The sequence below is a fragment of the Culex pipiens genome, chromosome 2 (genome assembly GCF_016801865.2).
Source record: "Culex pipiens pallens isolate TS chromosome 2, TS_CPP_V2, whole genome shotgun sequence".
In the NCBI taxonomy this organism is placed as follows: Eukaryota; Metazoa; Arthropoda; class Insecta; order Diptera; family Culicidae; genus Culex; species Culex pipiens.
Genome location: NC_068938.1, coordinates 177,634,983 through 177,656,247, shown reverse-complemented (window position 1 = coordinate 177,656,247; position 21,265 = coordinate 177,634,983). Strand labels below are relative to the sequence as shown.

Here is a 21,265-nt window from a genome sequence, read left to right as displayed (position 1 = left end):
CACCTAACCTCTCTCAGCTCTGCGATGAGCCCCGCTGGACTTGAACCACCAAAGCGATGATGATGCCAAGAGGGGGTTGATGGTGTGATGCAGATCGTGTCACACAAATAATGGAGTTTTATTTGGCGGGAGTGTGTGTGCTTTTGCGTTGTTTTTTATTTGGGATTTAGAGTGTTTGAAGAGTATTTGGGGAGGGTGATTTGAGAACGAAAGTGAACTGTTTGTAAAGACACTTCGGAAAGACAGTTCGATTGAATTTAATAAGCAAAACGTGATCAATAGAATTTAAATTTCTAAGATATTTAAAATCAATTTTAAACTCAGATGTAAATCAATAAACTGGACACATTTAAGACATTATTGATTCTGTTTCATTACCATCTGGTTCAAATATCTTCTTACACATACCTACTGATTTCACCAACCATCCTTCCATTTATGACAACAAGTAATCACTCTACCAACTCAAAACATGTTAGTTAAACATTGAAAATGAACTTTCCCTTACCTTGTTCTGGAATGTAACTCATAAAACCATTATGAAACCTTTAAAAAGAAGTTAGAAAATCGATTATTTCAAATTTAGGTGAAATCGTTAAAACTTTAAATCACAAGTGACATGATTCCGACTTTTCAATTAAATGACACAAAAACTTTACATTTACCAAATTATTTTCACTGTGCAAACATTTACACCAGCAACTCTCACCTGGCACCTCATGGCAGACACTCGTTTCGCAAAATCGAAATAATTTTGACATGAAATAATTAAACCGTACACCTGATCTTGTCGTATTATGCAGATGCCCTGGCAAACCACCCTCCCATTTCCACCCACATCGTACAGCAACAGTAACTTTTGTGACAAATTTTCAGTGCTCTGACCTCTGAGCTGGTTAGCTGGTTGGAGTATGGTGTGCGGGTGGTGGCAAAACTTTCACCAAGGATCGAGAACAAGTTTCGTCATTTTGAACCATGTTTTCCTCGATGATGTGTCGCATTCATGTGGAGGACATGCCTTGCTAAACGGCTTACTGGGAGGTTGGGGTTACCTTTCTAAGAGGAGAATGATTTGAGTTTCACTCGGTTTCGAATATAAATGATACAAACAATAATAAAAAGTTTTTGGAAGTGTCTATTATTTTATCAACTTCTATAACCATCAGTACATTTAGATTTTTTTCTAAATTTTGATCTGTTTGGCGTATTATTCAAGCTATGGGTTAAGGGTTTAAAAACAATTTTGCTAAATTTTATGCTTCGATACAAATTAATTTTAAAAAATATTCAACTTTAATGTTTAATCTTTCAATATCAATCTATTAAATCAATTTAGTTGAATTACTCCCATCTCTTCCGGGAGAGGCTTTCAACAACGCTCTGATGAAGCTTTGTTTTTTGGGTAGCTTGGTAACATACACACAAATACACTCATCTGCATTAGGGTGGTCCAAATTCAGGCTTGGACTACCCCTTGAAATCAAATGTTGACCCATCACTAGGCTAAATTCCAAATTTCAGCTCATTCTGACCACAGCGAAAAATTGTGTAAATTTGGAAGGTGAAATTTTGGAAGGTTGATTATTACATCTTTTTGTGTAATTTTACCTCAATTTAGACTTAAAAATGGCATTACGCCAGAAAAGTGGTAAAATTACACATTTTTTCTTCCCAGCTGTAATATTACCAAATTTTTTACTGTGTATGTCCTTGACAAACTGTATGGGATAAATCGTCAAAAAGTATGGAGAAAATCAACTGGGGACTGGTTTCAGCTCTTGAAGGGAGAAATGTCGTGTGTGATCTGCTGCTTGTTTTGATCGCGTTTTTAGTGCAAATTTGGGCGATCTGCCCTGCTATATTCGTGTCATTTGGTCGGTTGTGGCGGGCTTGTCGTGAAAGTGATGGAGTTTGCCGGTTTTCTTGGATATTCTGCATTTTTTGAGTGATTTTGTTTGAGGTTGTTTGTGCAATTCATGCCATATTTTTTTGGGACGCTCGTCGTGCGTGAGAGAAGCGAGCATGATGGTGTTTGTGTGGCCGAGGCCCAGCACAGATGTGTTCAACTTGCATGCAAGTTCGGTGTGTGCAGTCGTGCTGAGAGATAGGCTAAGGAAGATTGAGTGTGTTGGTTTTTAAGCGGCAAACTGTGATGGTGTTGGTCAGTCGATGACTCTAATCATCTGTGGGGTCCGACGGGGACTCTGTTTGTGGTGGTGTACGGAAGAGTCGTAGTGGTATTTGCTGACTTTGCGTGGCGAAGTCGCAACAATGTGTGCGCCAGATTTGTTGTCATCATGCTGGGCGGAGGAAGCGTGCTTCTGGGAGCGAGCGGCGTTGACAGACGCTGGAGGAGACGGACAGGGATGTGCGGACAGCGACAGACAGCGTTACACTACGAGCGGTGGGAGTATCGGGTGAGTTCGTTTTGTGTTGGATGGTGGTGTGCGGGATAGGTGGTACACCCAAAACTGGCAGCGCTAGTCCGAGAGAATGATGGTCTCGAGTCGAGAGAATTGTGGTACCATTCACGGACGCAGAGAACACAGCTCGAGATGGGCGATAGAACTATTCTCTCGAGGTTCATTTGCAAAAAAAGTTCATCCGTCAAACAAAAAACCAAAAGTGTCGACAACGGGAATCGAACCAGAGACCTTTGACAAACCAATCCAATGACTTAGCTGCCTCGGCCACCACAGCTTGGTGACCAAGGAGAAGTCAGAAGTCGATGTATGACACTTGTTGGAGATTTATTGATTCAACTAACGAATGAACTCATTTGTTATGATGGTGTGAGTTGGTACCATTATTCTATCGATTTTGGCACTGAGCCCTCAATAAATTTTGAGAGAACGATTATCTCGACTCTGAATTTTGGGTGTAGTGACTGCTTTTAGGTCTCCCACTGAAACGTAAAAAAAAGAGTGTGTTGCCAGATGATGTGAATGCCTTCAGCTTACAGATATTCCGGACATCTAGTTACAGCAATCGGCAAATTTTCTTTTCTTTTTTTTTTCTTTTTTTTGTAGGAGGCGATTTTTCTTCTCTGAACTTGTCGCGGTTAAACTGTTGGTATTTAGAATTAATACGCCACACAATCACTGTCCATTTTACGTAGGATATTCAGTATTTATTAGAATTCATGAGTAATATTTAAATTTAAACAATTTGAACGGGAGACCAATTTTGTTAGATTTCAATTTTATCTTTCCACAGCCGGCTGTCTACGATAAAGCTTTTGAGTCATACTAAATATAAAAAAAAAAACTAATCGGGAAATGTCTCATCAGCAGCATCCAATTGCCTGCCTTGAGAATAAATGTTCAATCCATATAAAATAACAACTTTCACTAAACTAAACGGGAACTGTCTCAACAGCAGCTTCCGATAGCTTGCCTTGAGAATAATATTTCATCCCTTAATATTATTTATGCCAATGGTCGTATCGCTTGCTTAGGGCGAATCCCAGACCTTTACCTTTCACAACAACCAACTCCACGCGACACTTACGCAACCTTGTTGTTTAAATTCTATCAAATTTGGTCAAGCGGTCAATTTGATCGAGTTCCACAATAGGGTTGGGAAAAAGAGCCTGCGGTTTCGCTACCTTCTTCTAAGTAAGTCAAGCATCAACATTTCCCGTGCTCCTAATCCTTATTCCTCCCCGGTGAATGGTGGAGATGGGAGCGGCCGGCAATGGATGGCTCTCATGGTGCTGCCTGTCCTGTTCTGGTAGAATTGGTTTTAATTCCCTTTAATCAATTTCTAAGCAACCTGGGCTAGACAATCATCATACAAACATGACGAAATCCAGTCTGCAACCCGCTAAGATCACCATCTCCATGCGAATGCGAATGCGAATGCGAATGCGAAAAAGTATGGAGAAAATCAACTGTTTCAGCTTTTTACGTGCGGAACGCGCAAAAACAATCAAATTCTTCTGATTCCCGGAACTAAGATCTTCACTCAACCCTCTACTGCCCAATTTTTTTTTCGAAAATTTTTATTTTTCCCTTGTTCAGGATGTTATTTTGAGCAATATTTGTTCAACGAGAAACCCTACTTCTCTTGTTTTATGTTTTTGATATTTTGTTTTTAGTATTTTAATTAGAATTTATTTTGTTAAGTTTATCTTTGTTTTTGGTAGTATTTGGCCTGTTCTACACTTCTTATCATTACATTTCGCCTTTTTTGCTTTTTCATGTTTTTAAAGTCACTTTTCCGATTGTTTGCTTGTTTTTCATATTTTATGCTCTAGAATTTCACCATTATCATTTAAATTGTGAAAAAACCTACCTATAATATAGGAAATGTTAGTAAAAAACACAGCCAAAGTTGATCCCTAAAAAAAATACATTTTTAAAAACATTGGCAAAATTAAATGAAACAAGTAAAACTTCCAACCCTAAAATTTTCTAAAATTTTATGGGTTCTTCTTTCCAATGCTTTTGATCATCAAAATTTGACTGAAAATAGTAGTTTATGCAACAAGTTGCAAAAAGAGGATTTTTTCAGTACGAGTCGTACGTATAGGTTCACCGAGTTGGATAAATACGACAAGTGATGAAAAAATCAAGTTTTGCAACGAGTTCCATACAACGTTTTTTGCAATTCCGAAAAACACCATTTGAATAGAATTATATGAGCAACTCTCTACGAAATCGACCGATTTCGACCATTTTTATTTTTTGTATTTTTTGATTTGGCACAAACTTTGTGGGGGCCTTCCCTATGACCAAATAAGCTATTTTGTGTCATTGGTTCTCCCATACAAGTCTCCATACAATTTTGGCTGCTGTCCATACAAAAATGGTATGTAAATATTCAAACAGCTGTAACTTTTGAGTGAATTTTCTGATCAAATTTTTAAGTCAAGACTAACATTTTAAAAGGGCTTTACATTGAATATTACGCCCATTTGAAATGCTAGTCTTGATTTAATTTTTTTCAAAATATTTTTTTCGAAAGGATCGGAAAATTTCACGAATGTTTCATATTTTAACATTGAAAATCGGACCATTAGTTGCTGAAATATCGACATTAGAGAATGGTGAGTTGTTTGGGTGCGACTTAGAAAACTTCAATTTTCGTGTTTCTTTTTCTTAAAGCGCCCGAGGTCCAATCTTCAATGTCTCTTAGACAATTTTATAGCAAATTTTCTTAACTTTTCAAAAAAAATGTTTTCAGAAATGGTCACTCATGGTCCCTATTTCTAAAAATCGAAAAACTGTAAATATTTCGCAAAAATCAAACTTTTGGTGGCTATATCTTGAAAACAGAGCTCTTTATCAAAAATCTGTAAAGTACTTTTCAATTGTAAATTCAATTTTGCATTTAAAAATAACGTCAAATTTGTTTTAGCATGAAATTTCGATTTTTTCCAAAAATCTATATTTTTTCAAAAAATCATAACTCGGCGGCAGATTTTTTGACCATGTTTCTCTATGGCTCAAAAGTTGCGGATTTTTGTCCCCTAAAACATATCAAAAAATCTCGAAAATAAAAAAATACGTATTTTGGGAAATTGATTTTTTGTGAGAAAAATGTTAAATAAAAATTGGCATTTTTTCCGTGTATCTATTTTTTTCTCAATAGTCCTCAACAATACCTACAACTTTGCCGAAGACACCAAACTGATCAGAAAAATCACTCAAAAGTTACAGCTGTTTGAATATTTACATACCATTTTTGTATGGACAGCAGCCAAAATTGTATGGAGACTTGTATGGGTGAACCAATGACACAAAATAGCTAATTTGGTCATAGAGAAGGCCCCCACAAAGTTTGAGCCAAATAAAAAAATACAAATAAAATCCATTTCCGGTTTTTGTAGAGAATTGCTCATATGACAAATGTCCATGCATTGAGTCAATAAATAGTTTAAATCAAAAAAAAAAAAAAGTTGAAAATTGTAACTTTTCCTAACAAGTACTGAAAAGTTCCACTTTTCAGCATCCATTTCATTTGTTTTGAAAATGGTTACTATTTGATTCTGTTATTTTTGGTACAGAAAAGTAGGCTGTTTCGTCGTTAAGGAAAAGTAAGTAGTTTCACGACGGAATTGCAAAAAATGATTTTTAGCGATTTTTTAGATCGAAGCCCGTTTAAAGGCGGGGTTGGGTTGTAGAGGGTTAGTTTGGAAAAACATTCCCGAAGACACCATAAGTTACGGAAATTGCTTTCCGCATAATTGATCGACGCCACCAACATCGTCAGCATAGCCGACAACAGTAACCCAAACTGCGAACAAAGCTAAACTTCGTTTACCTCGCCGCGAATAAAGCAAGTAGCTCGATTAATGCTCAGTAAGCAAAACCTCAGTACCTCATGTGTGAGGCTCTGGGGGACTTTTCGATTACAATAAAATCAGAACATTGCTTAAAAGTTATTAGAGGGATAACATGTTTGTACCAACTAGCCACCACCGAGTTTTATTGAGGTTTTATGGTAGCATTGATTGCTTAATAGCTTTATTTCTGCATTCACCGCAACCAATAAGCAAAAGAATTAATAGGTTCTGGTGAAAAAAGAAGCCAACTGGCTTTCAAAAAGGTTTAATTAAAGTTTTAAGAGAGTTTTCAACCCAGATGGAAATGCCATGCCAAGCGGTTTTATCACACGCTTCCTTAAAACTCAGGCTGTTGTAGCTGTCAAGTACCATTAGGCATGGAAAAAGCTCACTTAAAACCATAAGCTCCTGAAAGAGCATTTAACGCAAGCAAGTAGCAATGCTTATATATGGCGCTACGCGCGTGGTCTGATTGAATATGATTGACCGTCATCTTGACAGAAAAAATAGAAAAAAAACATAAATTTGAGTAAAAATTGAGCATGAGCATGAGCATGGTTGACTGCCAATGAGCTGCTACTCCGTTATTGACGGATCAGCTGAAGTTAAACAATGAATCAAAAATGATCAGTGGGAGCCAACCATCCGTTCACTGTTTAACCTCTGAAGATCCCTACTTTATTAGTCAATACCGGCGCCCTCCCAAGAAGCCTGCAGTTCAACGAAAGGGAGGAATGTTAGTCCGATAGTTGAAGTTGCAGACTCATCAAGCACACAGTTTTTCGCTATATACTTGTTGATACCGCTTGAGACCGTTGAATCCACAGCATCTCCTTCAAGCATCACATGATTATTATTTTTTTGGGTTAGTAGGATAAGGTATTGGCTTTTCGATGCCTCCCGAGCTACGATGCTATGGGGAGGACTTTCATAACAAACCCGTCGGCGAGCCTTCTGAGCAACGATGCTATGGGAAGGTCTTTCTGGTTAACAAACAAAGTCACTCACACACAATTATTTCACTCCACTTTTAATTAATCCAAAATGTCAGTGCGTCTTTCGATCATTATATAGAAATGGCTTTTTCACCATAAAAAATAAAACCTTAATCGAAAAAAAATATACACAATTTACCCGACGCCGTGCCTTCCGATCAACGATGATATAGGAAGGGCTTTGAAAATCACAAAACAATTAATTAAGATCACAAAAAAAAATCACAAAAAACACCAATTACTCAACGAAAATTACGCTCAAGACACAAACTATTCAGTAAGTCATGCTATTATTCGATTACCACAATCACTCACCCCATACGAATAGCGACACAAAAGCACACAAAAAAAATAACCTGAATAATCACGACTTCGCGTCCACACTTCCAGCGCACCAATGATGCTATTATTCGATTACCACAATCACTCACCCCACACGAATAGCGACACAAAAGCACACCAAAAAATAACCTGAATAATCACGACTTCGCGTCCACACTTCCAGCGCACCAATGATGCTATTATTCGATTACCACAATCACTCACTCCATACGAATAGCGACACAAAAGCACACCAAAAAAATAACCTGAATAATCACGACTTCGCGTCCCCACTTCCAGCGCACCAATCAGAAAAAAAACCATAAATTTGAGTAAAAATTGTGTGAAAACACACATTTATTATATATTTCTGACATCGTTAGCATAGTTAGCATAGCCATAGAAGTTTAAAAATAATTTGAATTTTTTTTTGCAAAAAATTGCAAATAAATAAAATCATTTAAATTATTAAATTACAAGAGAAGATTTTTTGCTGAAGCGAGTTAATTTTTGTTGGCTCTATTTCCCCAACATTTATCGATAAAATTTCAACCGAAAGACGAAGGCTTATTTTTTGCCAGAATAAAACCTGTTTGGCATTGAAGATGTTTGAAGACGTATGAAATGTCATTTTTCCATAACTCCTGGATAGGTTTTAACAGAGATTTTATTAAGGCTTTAAGGAGGTGGTTAGGAGTCAGTTGTAATGCCTTGAACTTCTATGTAGGTTTTGTAAATGGTAAACCTTTTTCGGAGGTCATTTTGGGTTGAAATGGAGGTTTAACGGGGTTCTGGGAGTTACGACTAAATGGTTTTAATGTTGGTTTTGGCTGATTATTTATAGCGGTTGTATCAGCTAAGATAAAGCCTACAATGTTACTTAGGCCTGGTCAGAATGAGCTCAAATTTTGGCTAGTGATGGGTCAATCTTTGATTTCAAGGGGTAGCCCAGATGAAGCTCGGATTTGGACCACCCTAATGTCCATAAAACGGCTCGTTTTTGAGCGGCTGTTATTACAAGTTTACGTACGAAAATATATTGCACTTTGGGAGACGAATTACAGGTCCAAAACTGCAGTCTCTCTCTCTACACATTTTGTCTATTTTGCAGGAGGCAAAAGCTGAGTTCGTTGCTGCTCTGCCGGTGACATCAGAGCGCATTGATGTGACAATAACAATACCAGCAAACTGTGTATTACAACGTCCAACAACTTTATGCGAACGTTTGAGGGGGGCTTGGCCGTGGGTGTGAATTTGTACCACGAACACTGGAAAAAATTAAAGCTCGTTTCAAAATTATAAAAAAACTAATTCAAAAAATCTAGCATAATTCAATCTTAATTAAAATTTAAAATTGAGAGCAAATTTGACGAAAATTGGAATCAACCTCACAAATCCCACGAATAGTTCCAGTTTCTAGGTTACGAGAACATGACTACACTGCGAAAAGATGAAACACCTCTGGCGTCCAGAAGTACCATAGAAAGGTTGTAGAACATTTTTATAACTCCCCCGAGAGCGGAGGGCCTCCGGTTGTTGGAAAATGTTATTTACATAATAATGGTTGCAGTCCACAACATTTATGCATTATGGTGATCGTTGTCGTCGACGCCGGTTGTCACCCGATGTCGTCGTGTCATCCCAGGAAGTATAGTGCAGCATTATTGCAACGAGCCAGTGATGCCATTTTTTTTTTCGAGCTTCAATTTATAGTTTCAGCAACTCATTTTCAACAAAATCAAAGAAATAATGTCAGTTTTTTTAGAAATAGTGATCAAAATATATTAAAATTTTCTGGCAACACTGCCAAAATAAATTTCCCCGACAAAATTCACAGGTGACGCGGTGGTTACCAATGCAAACTTACGCCGATGTTAACATGTTACATTCAGTACACCCAGCTCGCCCTGACGATAGAGCTTTTCCTCTTCACGTTCACCGGTACTGGCTCCGCCCTCCAAACTCTTCTGCAGTGTTGTTTGGTAAGTCGCTTTTCCGACGATCATCGAAAACGCAATCGTTTATAATTGTTTTGTGACATCATCGGAACGACAACAGTCCCGGCCACGATAGTGCGAGAGCAACAATTCGGAATATTAAATTATAAATAATTTAATTATTGCTGCATAATATTTGCGAGGAAAGTGTGCTGTAAAGTGTGGTAAATACAATTAAATATCGAAAGCGCGCCTGTTTGTTGCTGCAAGCCAACCACGTGGACACACGAGGAATGGTGCCAACGTGGGCAACAATAATTAAAATTACACAAATTTCAATCACATGGGACCGGGGAAAGTTGGCAACCCTAGAACTGACTGTGCATGTTGTACTGGAAGCGTCGTTCTCTTGCACTTGGCGTTGGCTCTGCAACTTACAGATCTAAATTAAATATTAGTTCTGTTCAGCAAGTTTCGAACGTTTTAATGGCAACTAAAAAACCAAAAACCCATTTATAATTTTGTGTAGTAATTTTTAAAACTGAATGTACTCTTCATGACAAAAAGTGACACACTTTTCAATGCCCTCCAATAGACCCTGTTTTGTTGTTCCAGTGACATCGATTAGCCGTAGAGTACAAAAGCGACCCACCCCGCACCATTTTTCAATTAAGTTTTCAAGCCCGAGAGCCTGCCATTTTCAGCGTGCGTGATTCAATCGTAATTTTAATCAAAATTTACGACCTGCTGCTGCTTCAAATGCATCACTTCACCTTAACGCCGCCGCCACACTTGGCGGTGCCAAACGCCAAAACTAAATTAATCTTAATTGAAATTCTACTGACGATAGACTAATTTTCAATTTATCCCGTGCGAGCGGTCCGCTGGCACCTATGGCCGTAAATTGGGCCTCGAAGGTGGCCGGACTCCGGGCCAGGTTGGGTTCCAATTATATCATCATAATCTGCTCCTGTGGCGTCGACGACGCGGACGCCGGCCGTCGTAATTCTGTTGATGGCTGTTGTTGCAGCATGCAGCTACTGTTGCAGAACGTGCCTGCTCTAACGCACGACCTTTGTTGTGGGATTCTGCTGGGGGAGCACTGTAAAAAAATATCGATGAACTCTTATAAATAAAAAACTGTTCAAATTCTGAGAAAAACATGAAATATTAAAAAAAATAAAATGTTACATCAAATTTAAGTAAAACACACAATTGAAACTTAAAGTTACAAAAAAGCAACTCCACTGCATTGACCGTTGGTGTGTTGATGGCTAAATAATCGAATTGCTTTGTGGCATTTGTGCCTAGTTCATCGTTGGACGAGCAGAGGTGCGCTACTGGATGTGATGATGATGCGTTAGTTCAAGGCAGTTACTACAACAAGTGGACTTGCACTCACTCGACAAAATTAGTTTCGACGCAGAAAAAAGAGGTCTCTTCTTGCTGTTGGACGCGTTGTTTAAGTTTAGTGGAATTTTTCGAAACAATAATGAGAAATTTAGTTAAACACACATTTTTCAAAAATTTGAAAAAAACAGCGTGGACGTGGAACAAAAAGAATAAAGTATGTATTCATATTAACCTTGCAATATTTTGTCGACATTTTTGTGTGTCATTTATTTGTGACATTTTTTTGTGACAATTTGTTCTTGTTCTTGTTCTTGTTCTTGTTCTTGTTCTTGTTCTTGTTCTTGTTCTTGTTCTCGTTCTCGTTCTCGTTCTCGTTCTCGTTCTCGTTCTCGTTCTCGTTCTCGTTCTCGTTCTCGTTCTCGTTCTCGTTCTCGTTCTCGTTCTCGTTCTCGTTCTCGTTCTCGTTCTCGTTCTCGTTCTCGTTCTCGTTCTCGTTCTCGTTCTCGTTCTCGTTCTTGTTGTTCTTGTTGTTCTTGTTGTTCTTGTTGTTCTTGTTGTTCTTGTTGTTCTTGTTGTTCTTGTTGTTCTTGTTGTTCTTGTTGTTCTTGTTGTTCTTGTTGTTCTTGTTGTTCTTGTTGTTCTTGTTGTTCTTGTTGTTCTTGTTGTTCTTGTTGTTCTTGTTGTTCTTGTTGTTCTTGTTGTTCTTGTTGTTCTTGTTGTTCTTGTTGTTCTTGTTGTTCTTGTTGTTCTTGTTGTTCTTGTTGTTCTTGTTGTTCTTGTTGTTCTTGTTGTTCTTGTTGTTCTTGTTGTTCTTGTTGTTCTTGTTGTTCTTGTTGTTCTTGTTGTTCTTGTTGTTCTTGTTGTTCTTGTTGTTCTTGTTGTTCTTGTTGTTCTTTTTGTTCTTGATGTTCTTGTTGTTCTTGTTGTTCTTGTTGTTCTTGTTGTTCTTGTTGTTCTTGTTGTTCTTGTTGTTCTTGTTGTTCTTGTTGTTCTTGTTGTTCTTGTTGTTCTTTTTGTTCTTGTTGTTCTTGATGTTCTTGTTGTTCTTGATATTCTTGTTGTTCTTGTTGTTCTTGTTGTTCTTGTCGTTCTTGTTGTTCTTGTTGTTCTTGTTGTTCTTGTTGTTCTTGTTGTTCTTGTTGTTCTTGAATATTTTAATCAGTTTTTTTTTGTTTTCATTTTTGTTTTTGTTTTTGTTTTTGTTTTTGTTTTTGTTTTTGTTTTTGTTTTTGTTTTTGTTTTTGTTTTTGTTTTTGTTTTTGTTTTTGTTTTTGTTTTTGTTTTTGTTTTTGTTTTTGTTTTTGTTTTTGTTTTTGTTTTTGTTTTTGTTTTTGTTTTTGTTTTTGTTTTTGTTTTTGTTTTTGTTTTTGTTTTTGTTTTTGTTTTTGTTTTTGTTTTTGTTTTTGTTTTTGTTTTTGTTTTTGTTTTTGTTTTTGTTTTTGTTTTTGTTTTTGTTTTTGTTTTTGTTTTTGTTTTGGTTTTTGTTTTTGTTTTTGTTTTTGTTTTTGTTTTTGTTTTTGTTTTTGTTTTTGTTTTTGTTTTTGTTTTTGTTTTTGTTTTTGTTTTTGTTTTTGTTTTTGTTTTTGTTTTTGTTTTTGTTTTTGTTTTTGTTTTTGTTTTTGTTTTTGTTTTTGTTTTTGTTTTTGTTTTTGTTTTTGTTTTTGTTTTTGTTTTTGTTTTTGTTTTTGTTTTTGTTTTTGTTTTTGTTTTTGTTTTTGTTTTTGTTTTTGTTTTTGTTTTTGTTTTTGTTTTTGTTTTTGTTTTTGTTTTTGTTTTTGTTTTTGTTTTTGTTTTTGTTTTTGTTTTTGTTTTTGTTTTTGTTTTTGTTTTTGTTTTTGTTTTTGTTTTTGTTTTTGTTTTTGTTTTTGTTTTTGTTTTTGTTTTTGTTTTTGTTTTTGTTTTTGTTTTTGTTTTTGTTTTTGTTTTTGTTTTTGTTTTTGTTTTTGTTTTTGTTTTTGTTTTTGTTTTTGTTTTTGTTTTTGTTTTTGTTTTTGTTTTTGTTTTTGTTTTTGTTTTTGTTTTTGTTTTTGTTTTTGTTTTTGTTTTTGTTTTTGTTTTTGTTTTTGTTTTTGTTTTTGTTTTTGTTTTTGTTTTTGTTTTTGTTTTTGTTTTTGTTTTTGTTTTTGTTTTTGTTTTTGTTTTTGTTTTTGTTTTTGTTTTTGTTTTTGTTTTTGTTTTTGTTTTTGTTTTTGTTTTTGTTTTTGTTTTTGTTTTTGTTTTTGTTTTTGTTTTTGTTTTTGTTTTTGTTTTTGTTTTTGTTTTTGTTTTTGTTTTTGTTTTTGTTTTTGTTTTTGTTTTTGTTTTTGTTTTTGCTTTTGTTTTTCAGAAATGTATGAATGAAAAGGATTTTCATTCTCCTGATTCTTAAATATTTCAAGTGGCTTTATGGTTATGAGTCCCGCCCGTGTGGATCAATCGGACCGTGCACTGGACTAATAATCCAGAGGTCGCCGGTTCGAATCCCGCGGCGAGCGCTCTAAAATTCTTTGTGTAAATATGGGTATTCGGCGCCGTCGCTTCGTGCCATACTTTCATACACTTAGGAGCCCATGGCGGCGAAGTCCTTGTACATAAAAAGGAAGACACTAGTAGTTGGTACTAGCAATGGTGGCCGACAGCTATAAAGTCAACTTCGTTTTTTTATGGTTATCAACAAAACATTTTTTAATTTTTGTTGTGCAATGAACGTTGAAAAGACTTGTAAAAACTCATAAAAAAGGCTCACAAAATACTACATGAAGCAATCCGTCCGGAAGACAAAGTTATTCCAGCACGTCGAGCGGAAGCATTTTGCTCGCACATAGCATTTCTTCCATCAATAATAAGTTCCGCTCACTCTCTGGTGGGTGCAACTTTATCTCACCCTTCGCGATTGCAGTGATGCAGTATTTCTCAGCCGGTGATAGTAAACTCATCATCGGATCGTAAGATATCTTCCTCCCGGTGTCGTAATGGTGACCCAGTTCTATTTTTTCCCACCTCTCACTCCAAAACTCCAGAGACAAAGAGCCGTTGAGCGTTATGTGGGGGAAAAGCGATCGTTCATAACGCGCAGAATTTATTTCATATTTTATGACTTTTCCCTGTGCGCCGCCACCATCGAGCAATTGAGAGTAGGAAAAACCCCGGCGATATATCCATTCAGTCGAACGCGCGGACTAAAACTGAGCCAAATGAGGAAGCCATTAAATCCAGACCTGCACTGCACTGAAGACTGAAGACTGGAAGAAAATGGCAAGTGTGAAAAAGGAAGTGAGTTTTTCCCGCCGTGTGCGGCAAGTTTTCACAGAGTTCTTCTTCAGTGTGGAGTTCGGGCACCGGATGTCGTTAAAATAGTTATCGATGTGGAGTGATAAAATTTCTTCCTTAATTTTATGGTATTGATGCAATGCAGAATTTGTGACAGTTTGGAAATGTGATGGGGAATCACTGAAGCCCGTTAAATATTGTTGTTTTCAACTGTTGAAAACAATTGAGCTCTTAACACAAATTTCAGCTGTCCAAAATGGCGTTGTAACTCCTCCAAAGGCACAATAGCCCAATTGTTCCCTGACTTGGCCTTGAGAAACATCTGCGGATCACCAGTATGCCATCAATCGACGCTGAACCATTCACCAGTTCACACCTCCGAGATGTACGTGTCGATAGTGTTGGCACTGTTCTTGCAGCTTTGCCGGGCCAAGTTTCCCCCGACTAGTTTGGCCCGCTATGGAACCGCTCTGTACCGAACGATCGATCCCGGTGTGGACCAGTTGATACGTAGTTTGGACCGCTCAACGGGCGTCCAACCGTGGGAGCTCGGGAATCTGGTGGAGAGTGACATGCGACTTCCGATGCCAAAGCTGCGGAACGGGTTGGTGGGAGACACGACCAGCTTCTTCCGGTGGCCAAACGCCACTATGGTGTACAAGATGGTTGGAAATTTTAGTGAGTTGGTGGTTTTTTGGTGATTTGATCATTATTTGTGAATTGAGTCAATGTTTGCAGACAAAACAGAACGCAACATCATTAAGAAAGCAATGCGAGAGTTCGAGAGATACACCTGCATCAGGTTTAAGGAGCGCACCAACGAGGTATCGTACGCCGCGATCGGCAACAGTGACTATGGATGCTGGGCTGACGTGGGACGTGGTCACGGGAAAACCGTCGTGAACCTGCAAACTGGATGTGCCACGGCACTTACCACACCAATTCACGAGTTGATGCACGCCTTGGGATTCTTCCACGAGCACACCCGGCTTGATCGGGATCAATACATTGACGTCATCTACGACCACATGATCCCGGATCCGTCAATCTACTACAACTTCCAGCTGGTGGAACCGTCCGAGGCCAGCAACTTCAGCGTCCCATACGACATCGGAAGCATCATGCACTACTCGCGGTACTCATTCTCCGTTAAACCCGGCAAGTTGGAAACGATGGTGGCAAAAGTGCCCTGGAACAGCACCTTTGGCCAGGGTGATACTCTGACCAAGTACGATGCACTGCTGCTGAACATCATGTACTGTGGGACTCCTCCACCTAAGGAGGCTCTTCCGGTGCCTGATAGGTGGATACCAGCGGAACCACTGGTTAGGGAGATCCCGACGACGCCGAGGCCGAAAGTGACCACCTCGACGAAAAAGCCCTGGCAGCGTAGACCAACGTTCCGCAAGATGAACAAGAGTGCCAAGGAAAAAATGGAACAAGAGTTGTGGGCAAGGTTGAGGGGATAAGATCTTCGATTTATTACATTTTCGTTAATACGTCAACTAATCAAATTTAAAAAAAAAAATGTGCATCATGTACAAGACCACGTCATCTAAACGAATTTAATTTTTTAGTGTTTTAATACCCCACTGCAAGTGCACTCACCGTAATTTCGACTTCCCAACCCCATGCTCGTCATTGCTCATGCTACCTTTCATTTAAAACCTCCGTCCATAATTGACGACGACGTCGAAGGCAAACTTGAACCTGGAAGGGAAGGGGGATCAACAATTTGCCACAAACCACTCATTTTGGTACACGTTGTAATAACTACCTGTGACTTTGTGTTCTTCCTCCGGTATGGGTAAGAATCTTCCTTCCCCCTCGTTCCCACGTGTGATGCAATACACCAGGTGCTCACAATTGTCCTCGCACCACTTCTTTTCCTGGAGCTTGAGACGTTTAGAGAACCTCCCGAAGTAATTTCGTATGCAACCGTCCCGCGTCAGGCGTCTAATGCCGGTAACGTAATGAAGGCACTGCCTCATGCTCACAAAAGGAGGAGTACGACAGTAATGGCCACCTATTCGGTCACTCCAACCCCCTCCCGTCGATTGAAGCCACGTGAATTGATGAACGATGGCGGCGACGACGACGACAACAGTCATCCCAGGTTTAATAATAATAAAACTCAATCTCCAAAACGAAACTACCGTCAACTTGGTCCTGGGTCGTCCGCGGCTGATGGTCCTTGGACGTATAGTCGTAACGACGGTTATCATATTTGGTTCAATTCTGGAGGAAACAGCAGTGTTCAAGCTTTTTGAATAATAAATTCTATGCTGAGTCAATATCGAAGTAAAAATTACGGATAAATTGTTTTTATTTATTTATTTATAACAACATTTTTAATCTTATTCATCAACAATTACACGTGTCCAGCTCGCAGATGTACCTGCTTTTGCTACCACAGTCCACATTGTTCCACTGAGTTCCACCTGCACCTCCCGCCACCAAGCAGTGCCCAGTTCCACTCAAGTTTTCCGGTTGTCCCGCAGCAAAGTTCGTATAACCAGCCCGCCTGTCAATCCGCTTATTACCGGTAATCCACACGAAGCTTCCCGGCTTCCCAAGATCCGTTCCGGCGATCCACCACGGTCCCCGCTGGTTGATGTCCTCCTGAGCGAGAGCCACCATCAGCTTTACGTCATCCAGCGCCGAGTGGACCGAGGCCAGCCGGAGTCCGTGCGCTCGGCACTTGTGCCAGGCCTCGAAGAAGGTCACCGGTTCGTCGTTGTAGACAAAGTAGCGCTGGTACGAGTTGGCGAAGCCGGCTCGAGACGAGATGCCGAGTGTGGAGTTCTTGGCGGCTGAGCTGGATGAAGCCAGGACTACCAGAGCTAGAGCCAGAACTGATGAAATAGCATGGAAAGACATTTTGAGGGTACTGAATGTTGCTTGGAGGATTCGGGCATTTTATAGTCGTTTTTGTTGGCACCATTGATGGTCTGCTTAAGTATCAGTGCTATTCTTGATTTACCGGCACACTTCTTAAATCAATCAGTACTTAAATCGGATGTGACCAATTGAAAGTGCACTTCAGAAATGAAGTGCACTTACCTAACACAGTCGTAATTCTTAATATGTTTGAAGAGTATTAGCAACCACTTATCAATTATTTAATTTAATGATTTTAAAACTTATTTTTGAAGTTTTTTTTCGTGATGTAAATCATTCCTAAATTGAGATTTTTCTTAAGAATTACAAAATGTAAGTAAATAATCAATCGAAATGATAATGGCGGCTGACTTGAAACCTGTTAATGCAAAATACAATTATTTCTTCACAAAAAAAGAAATAAAGAATATAGAGCAATTCCAGCTCAAATCAGGTATTTTTCTGGTACTTTTGTACCCGACCCTCTCCGATTTCAATGAAACTTTGTAGACATGTTATCCTAGGCCTATATAAGCCATTTTTGTGTATATGGAGCCAATAGTACTCGAAAATAACATTTGAGAAGGGCGTAAGGTATTTAAATATTTTTGTATTTTGTAATTTAAAAATTACTGTATCTCGAAGCCGTTGCGTCGTATCAAAAAGTGGTCAAAGACAAACTTGTAGGAAATTGGACGGGCTTTCTGAAAAAAATACACTGAAACAAAAATACACGCCACATCTATGAGATTTTTTGATTGTTAAGTCTAAAACTTAAATTTAAAGGTGATGTCACGATTTTTTTTCGTTCAATTAGCCTAAAATGTTACCAAAAGACTGACGAAAAATGCAGGATGGTATGTCTCTCCTAAAAAAATACAAAAATCATTTACTGAAACTGTTTTTTTGAAAAGTGCTCTAAACGTCAAAATTTTCAAAAACCGGTAGTGGCAATCGATTCTCCAGACAATTTTACATAAAAGTCTTCATATTGACCATGGTCCTAAGTCCAATCCTTGGGAAGATACAGCGGTTTTAAAAATAAAAATGTTGAAAAAACAGGTTTTTTGGTGGTTTTTCGCAATTTCTATATGACAGACTTGGCTTTTCAGTCTCGTGAATATTTTTAACGAAAAGCTCGTTCAATTTCCCATAAGTTTGTCTTTGACAGCATTTCAATTGGATGTAAGGGCTTACAGATATAAGTACCAGAAAATACCTGATTTGAGCTGGAATTGCTCTATATATAATTGCTTTTTCTACAATACTTATAATTCGTAAAAATAGAAGATTATTCATCTTCTTTTTAAAAAAAAAATCATTTTACATAACCTTCCTTAACATATAACTTGCCAGTTTGTTAATATCGCGAAAATAATTCTGCTTTGATGTTTCTCCCTTGGCACAATTAAATTAATAACGTTTAAGTTGTCTCTTGCATCTTTCTTCTTATTTAATCCATTCTACAGGTTCTGTGTTTTTTTTTGCGTTGAGTTTTCAAACTGCCTTTGCTTTGCTAATTCTCGCTTGTTTCATCGTCATCAAAACTGCTACTGGAAGCTAAGACTGACAGAACTTTCAGTTGCAATGAAGCTGAAGCTACAAAAAAATTATCGAGTAGGCAAACATTAAATCATTACTGCACTCTGAAATTGTACCACTTTCGGATGATTATGACATGCATTCAGTGCAATAAGAGGCAAATAAATATTTGTAAACTAATTTTGCTGATAAAATTGTATCTCTCTTCTCACTTTACCTAATCTGAACCTTTTTGACGTACTGGAAATTTCTTAGATAAACTCAGAGACATAAACTTTGAAAAATATGTGCCATGGCTTAAACAACACGTATGAAAAAAAATTAACATTTCTTGCATTAATTTTTATTTTTTTCGAGATTTGGCAACTAAAACCTAAAAAATCCTAAAATATCCAAAATCTGATTCAAACTCACAAATTCTAGTTGACTTTTGAAATTCTTATCAAAACTTTTCACAATTTATACATTGACCCATACATTGACCCTGAACCTAATCGAATGCGATCTGTCTTAATGAAAATATTTAGTTTAAATTATATGCCTTAATATTTTTTAATATAAAAGTGTAAAACTGCCATTTTCAATGCTTTAACTGTACAATTTTTCGTAACGTTTAATTTATTTTTTTGTTATTTTTTAGTTCTTGCTGACTCGTAACTTGTTTAACTGAAATATAATTTGTATTCAGACACTTTTTTACACCTTTTACGAGTTGTCGTAATTATAATAAAAAGTGTTTTATGGTAAAATCACGAGTTTGGTAATTTTTAATCATTTTTTATTTTTGAAGTTTTCTTGTTATCCTGTAAATCTCAATCCTATTCTTATGAAAGTTATTTAAGTCTTTTTTACATTTACATTATTACATTAGCATATTGTAAAAAAAATGTTTCCATTTTTTCGCTTCATTTTATAATTAAACTCTTTATTTTTCATAATCATTTATGAATTTAAAGCAGGAGTTTCCAAAGTTTTGAAATGGCGGGCCAAATTTGAAGCTAATATGAGCTTGCGGGCCGAATGTGGAAAATTGATTATATTAAAAAAAAAAAGATTTCCTCTTAAAATATTAAAACATCAACCAGTTGAAGTAAACTACATTTTTAGACAACTGTTTTTTTTTGCTAACTGTTTTTTTTTTAAATGCAAATAATGAAAAATATCAATTCAAATTAACAAATCTAAATAAAGCAAAAACATATTATCCATAAACTTTCTATTGCGTTTTTCATGTCATACCAAAAATTGGAATTTGGTTAGGCAACTGCAAATATGTGTCTAACGGCAATGTTAATTTCACAAATATAATGAAAATGAAAAAGAAACGTTTTTTCAATGCACTTGTGTTTTCAATTAAATTTTTAATAATTTTGAAAAAAAAATATTTGAAATGGGTTTAAAAAAATTATGTAAGGGCGTAATTTTATTTCTTTATAAAGGGCAAACTTATGATGACAAATCGTTGCGAAAAAAATTTCTTCAATTATCTCTCCAATTTCAACCAATTTTAATCAACCTGAATTAGATAAAAGTCACTATGATTTGTAATCTTAATGTCACGAGATCGAATCCTGAGGTAGGAGTTTTGCTAAGTGCAAAATATGATTAAAGCTCAGTCTATAAGAAAATGATGCGTTTTGACTTTCAAATTAACATGATTTACTATTTATCATATCTTTACAATGTTATGCTTCAGTCAAATTTGTATGTTTCAAACTTATTTTAAAATATGTTTGACGAATTGCAAATTTGCAAAATTTACTTTTTTCAAATTGTTTGAATGAAATAGATTAATTAGCTAAATATTTGTGTCGTATAGTCAAGAATTCGGATAAATCATTAGTTTAGTTAAAAAATATATAAATATAAAACAATTTTACAGATGGGTCAAAGGAACATTTTACATGATCATCTAAAATGGGTCCGCGGGCCACAAAAATCACCTCGTGGGCCACGTTTGACTCGCCACCCATACACAGAAAAAAAAAATCATGGTAATATTACATCTGGGAAGGAGTACATCTTTTATGTCAGAAAAAAGGTGTAATTTTACCTCAGGAAATGTGTAATTTTACCACTTTTCTGGTGTAATGTCACTTTTTTAGTCTAAAGTGAGGTAAAATTACATCATAAAAGAGGTAATATTCAACCTTCCAAAATTACAGCTTCCAAATTTACATTATTTTTTTCTGTGTACTTTGTTCACCCCTGATTCAAACAAACAATTTAAAAAAAGAAGAAATTCTAACTAAATTCTAATTTTATATTTTTAAGCGCTTAAACGAAATAATTTAAACAGGATTGTAGATTTATTGGACCAGTGAAGCATAACACTAGTCACAGTAAAAAAATAACATAGTAATAATACATCTGGGAAGGGGTACATCTTTTATTTCAGAAAAAATGTGTAATTTTACCACTTTCTCGTGTAATGTAACTTTTTCAGTCTAAATTGAGGTAAAATTACATCATAAAAGAAGTAATATTGCACATTCTAAATTTACACCTACAAAATTTGTTTTTCATGTAAAATTTTTTTCTGCGATTTTAACCAAACTAAGATTTTTTTTTATTTTTTCAAATTTAGAAAAATATCGCGAAAGTCACTTTTTTATATATGGTATAAAATAAATATTTAGTGAGAAGGGGTCATTTTATAAAATTTCGTTAGTTAAATGAGATTGAAAGAGGACAATTTG

The 21,265-nt window shown here is 36.6% G+C and overlaps 3 protein-coding genes across 3 annotated transcripts; 1 reads left to right on the top strand and 2 right to left on the bottom strand.

Annotated features, from left to right (window-relative positions):
• Window positions 1-14,396: 14,396 nt before the first annotated feature.
• Window positions 14,397-15,698, top strand: LOC120429267 (hatching enzyme 1.2-like). The gene is made up of 2 exons (XM_039594484.2): window positions 14,397-14,822; window positions 14,883-15,698. The coding sequence occupies exons 1-2, from the start codon at window positions 14,528-14,530 to the stop codon at window positions 15,611-15,613; spliced, it is 1,026 nt and encodes a 341-aa protein (XP_039450418.1). The 5' UTR covers window positions 14,397-14,527; the 3' UTR covers window positions 15,614-15,698.
• Window positions 15,699-15,716: 18 nt separating this feature from the next.
• Window positions 15,717-16,431, bottom strand: LOC128092928 (uncharacterized). The gene is made up of 2 exons (XM_052708125.1): window positions 15,922-16,431; window positions 15,717-15,854 (listed from the first exon to the last, which is right to left on the bottom strand). The coding sequence occupies exons 1-2, from the start codon at window positions 16,367-16,369 to the stop codon at window positions 15,802-15,804; spliced, it is 501 nt and encodes a 166-aa protein (XP_052564085.1). The 5' UTR covers window positions 16,370-16,431; the 3' UTR covers window positions 15,717-15,801.
• A 35-nt stretch (window positions 16,432-16,466) lies between these two features.
• Window positions 16,467-17,024, bottom strand: LOC120429268 (perlucin-like). The gene has a single exon (XM_039594485.1). It carries the CDS (start codon window positions 17,022-17,024, stop codon window positions 16,509-16,511), a length of 516 nt encoding a protein of 171 aa, XP_039450419.1. The 3' UTR covers window positions 16,467-16,508.
• Between the last annotated feature and the right edge of the window lie 4,241 nt (window positions 17,025-21,265).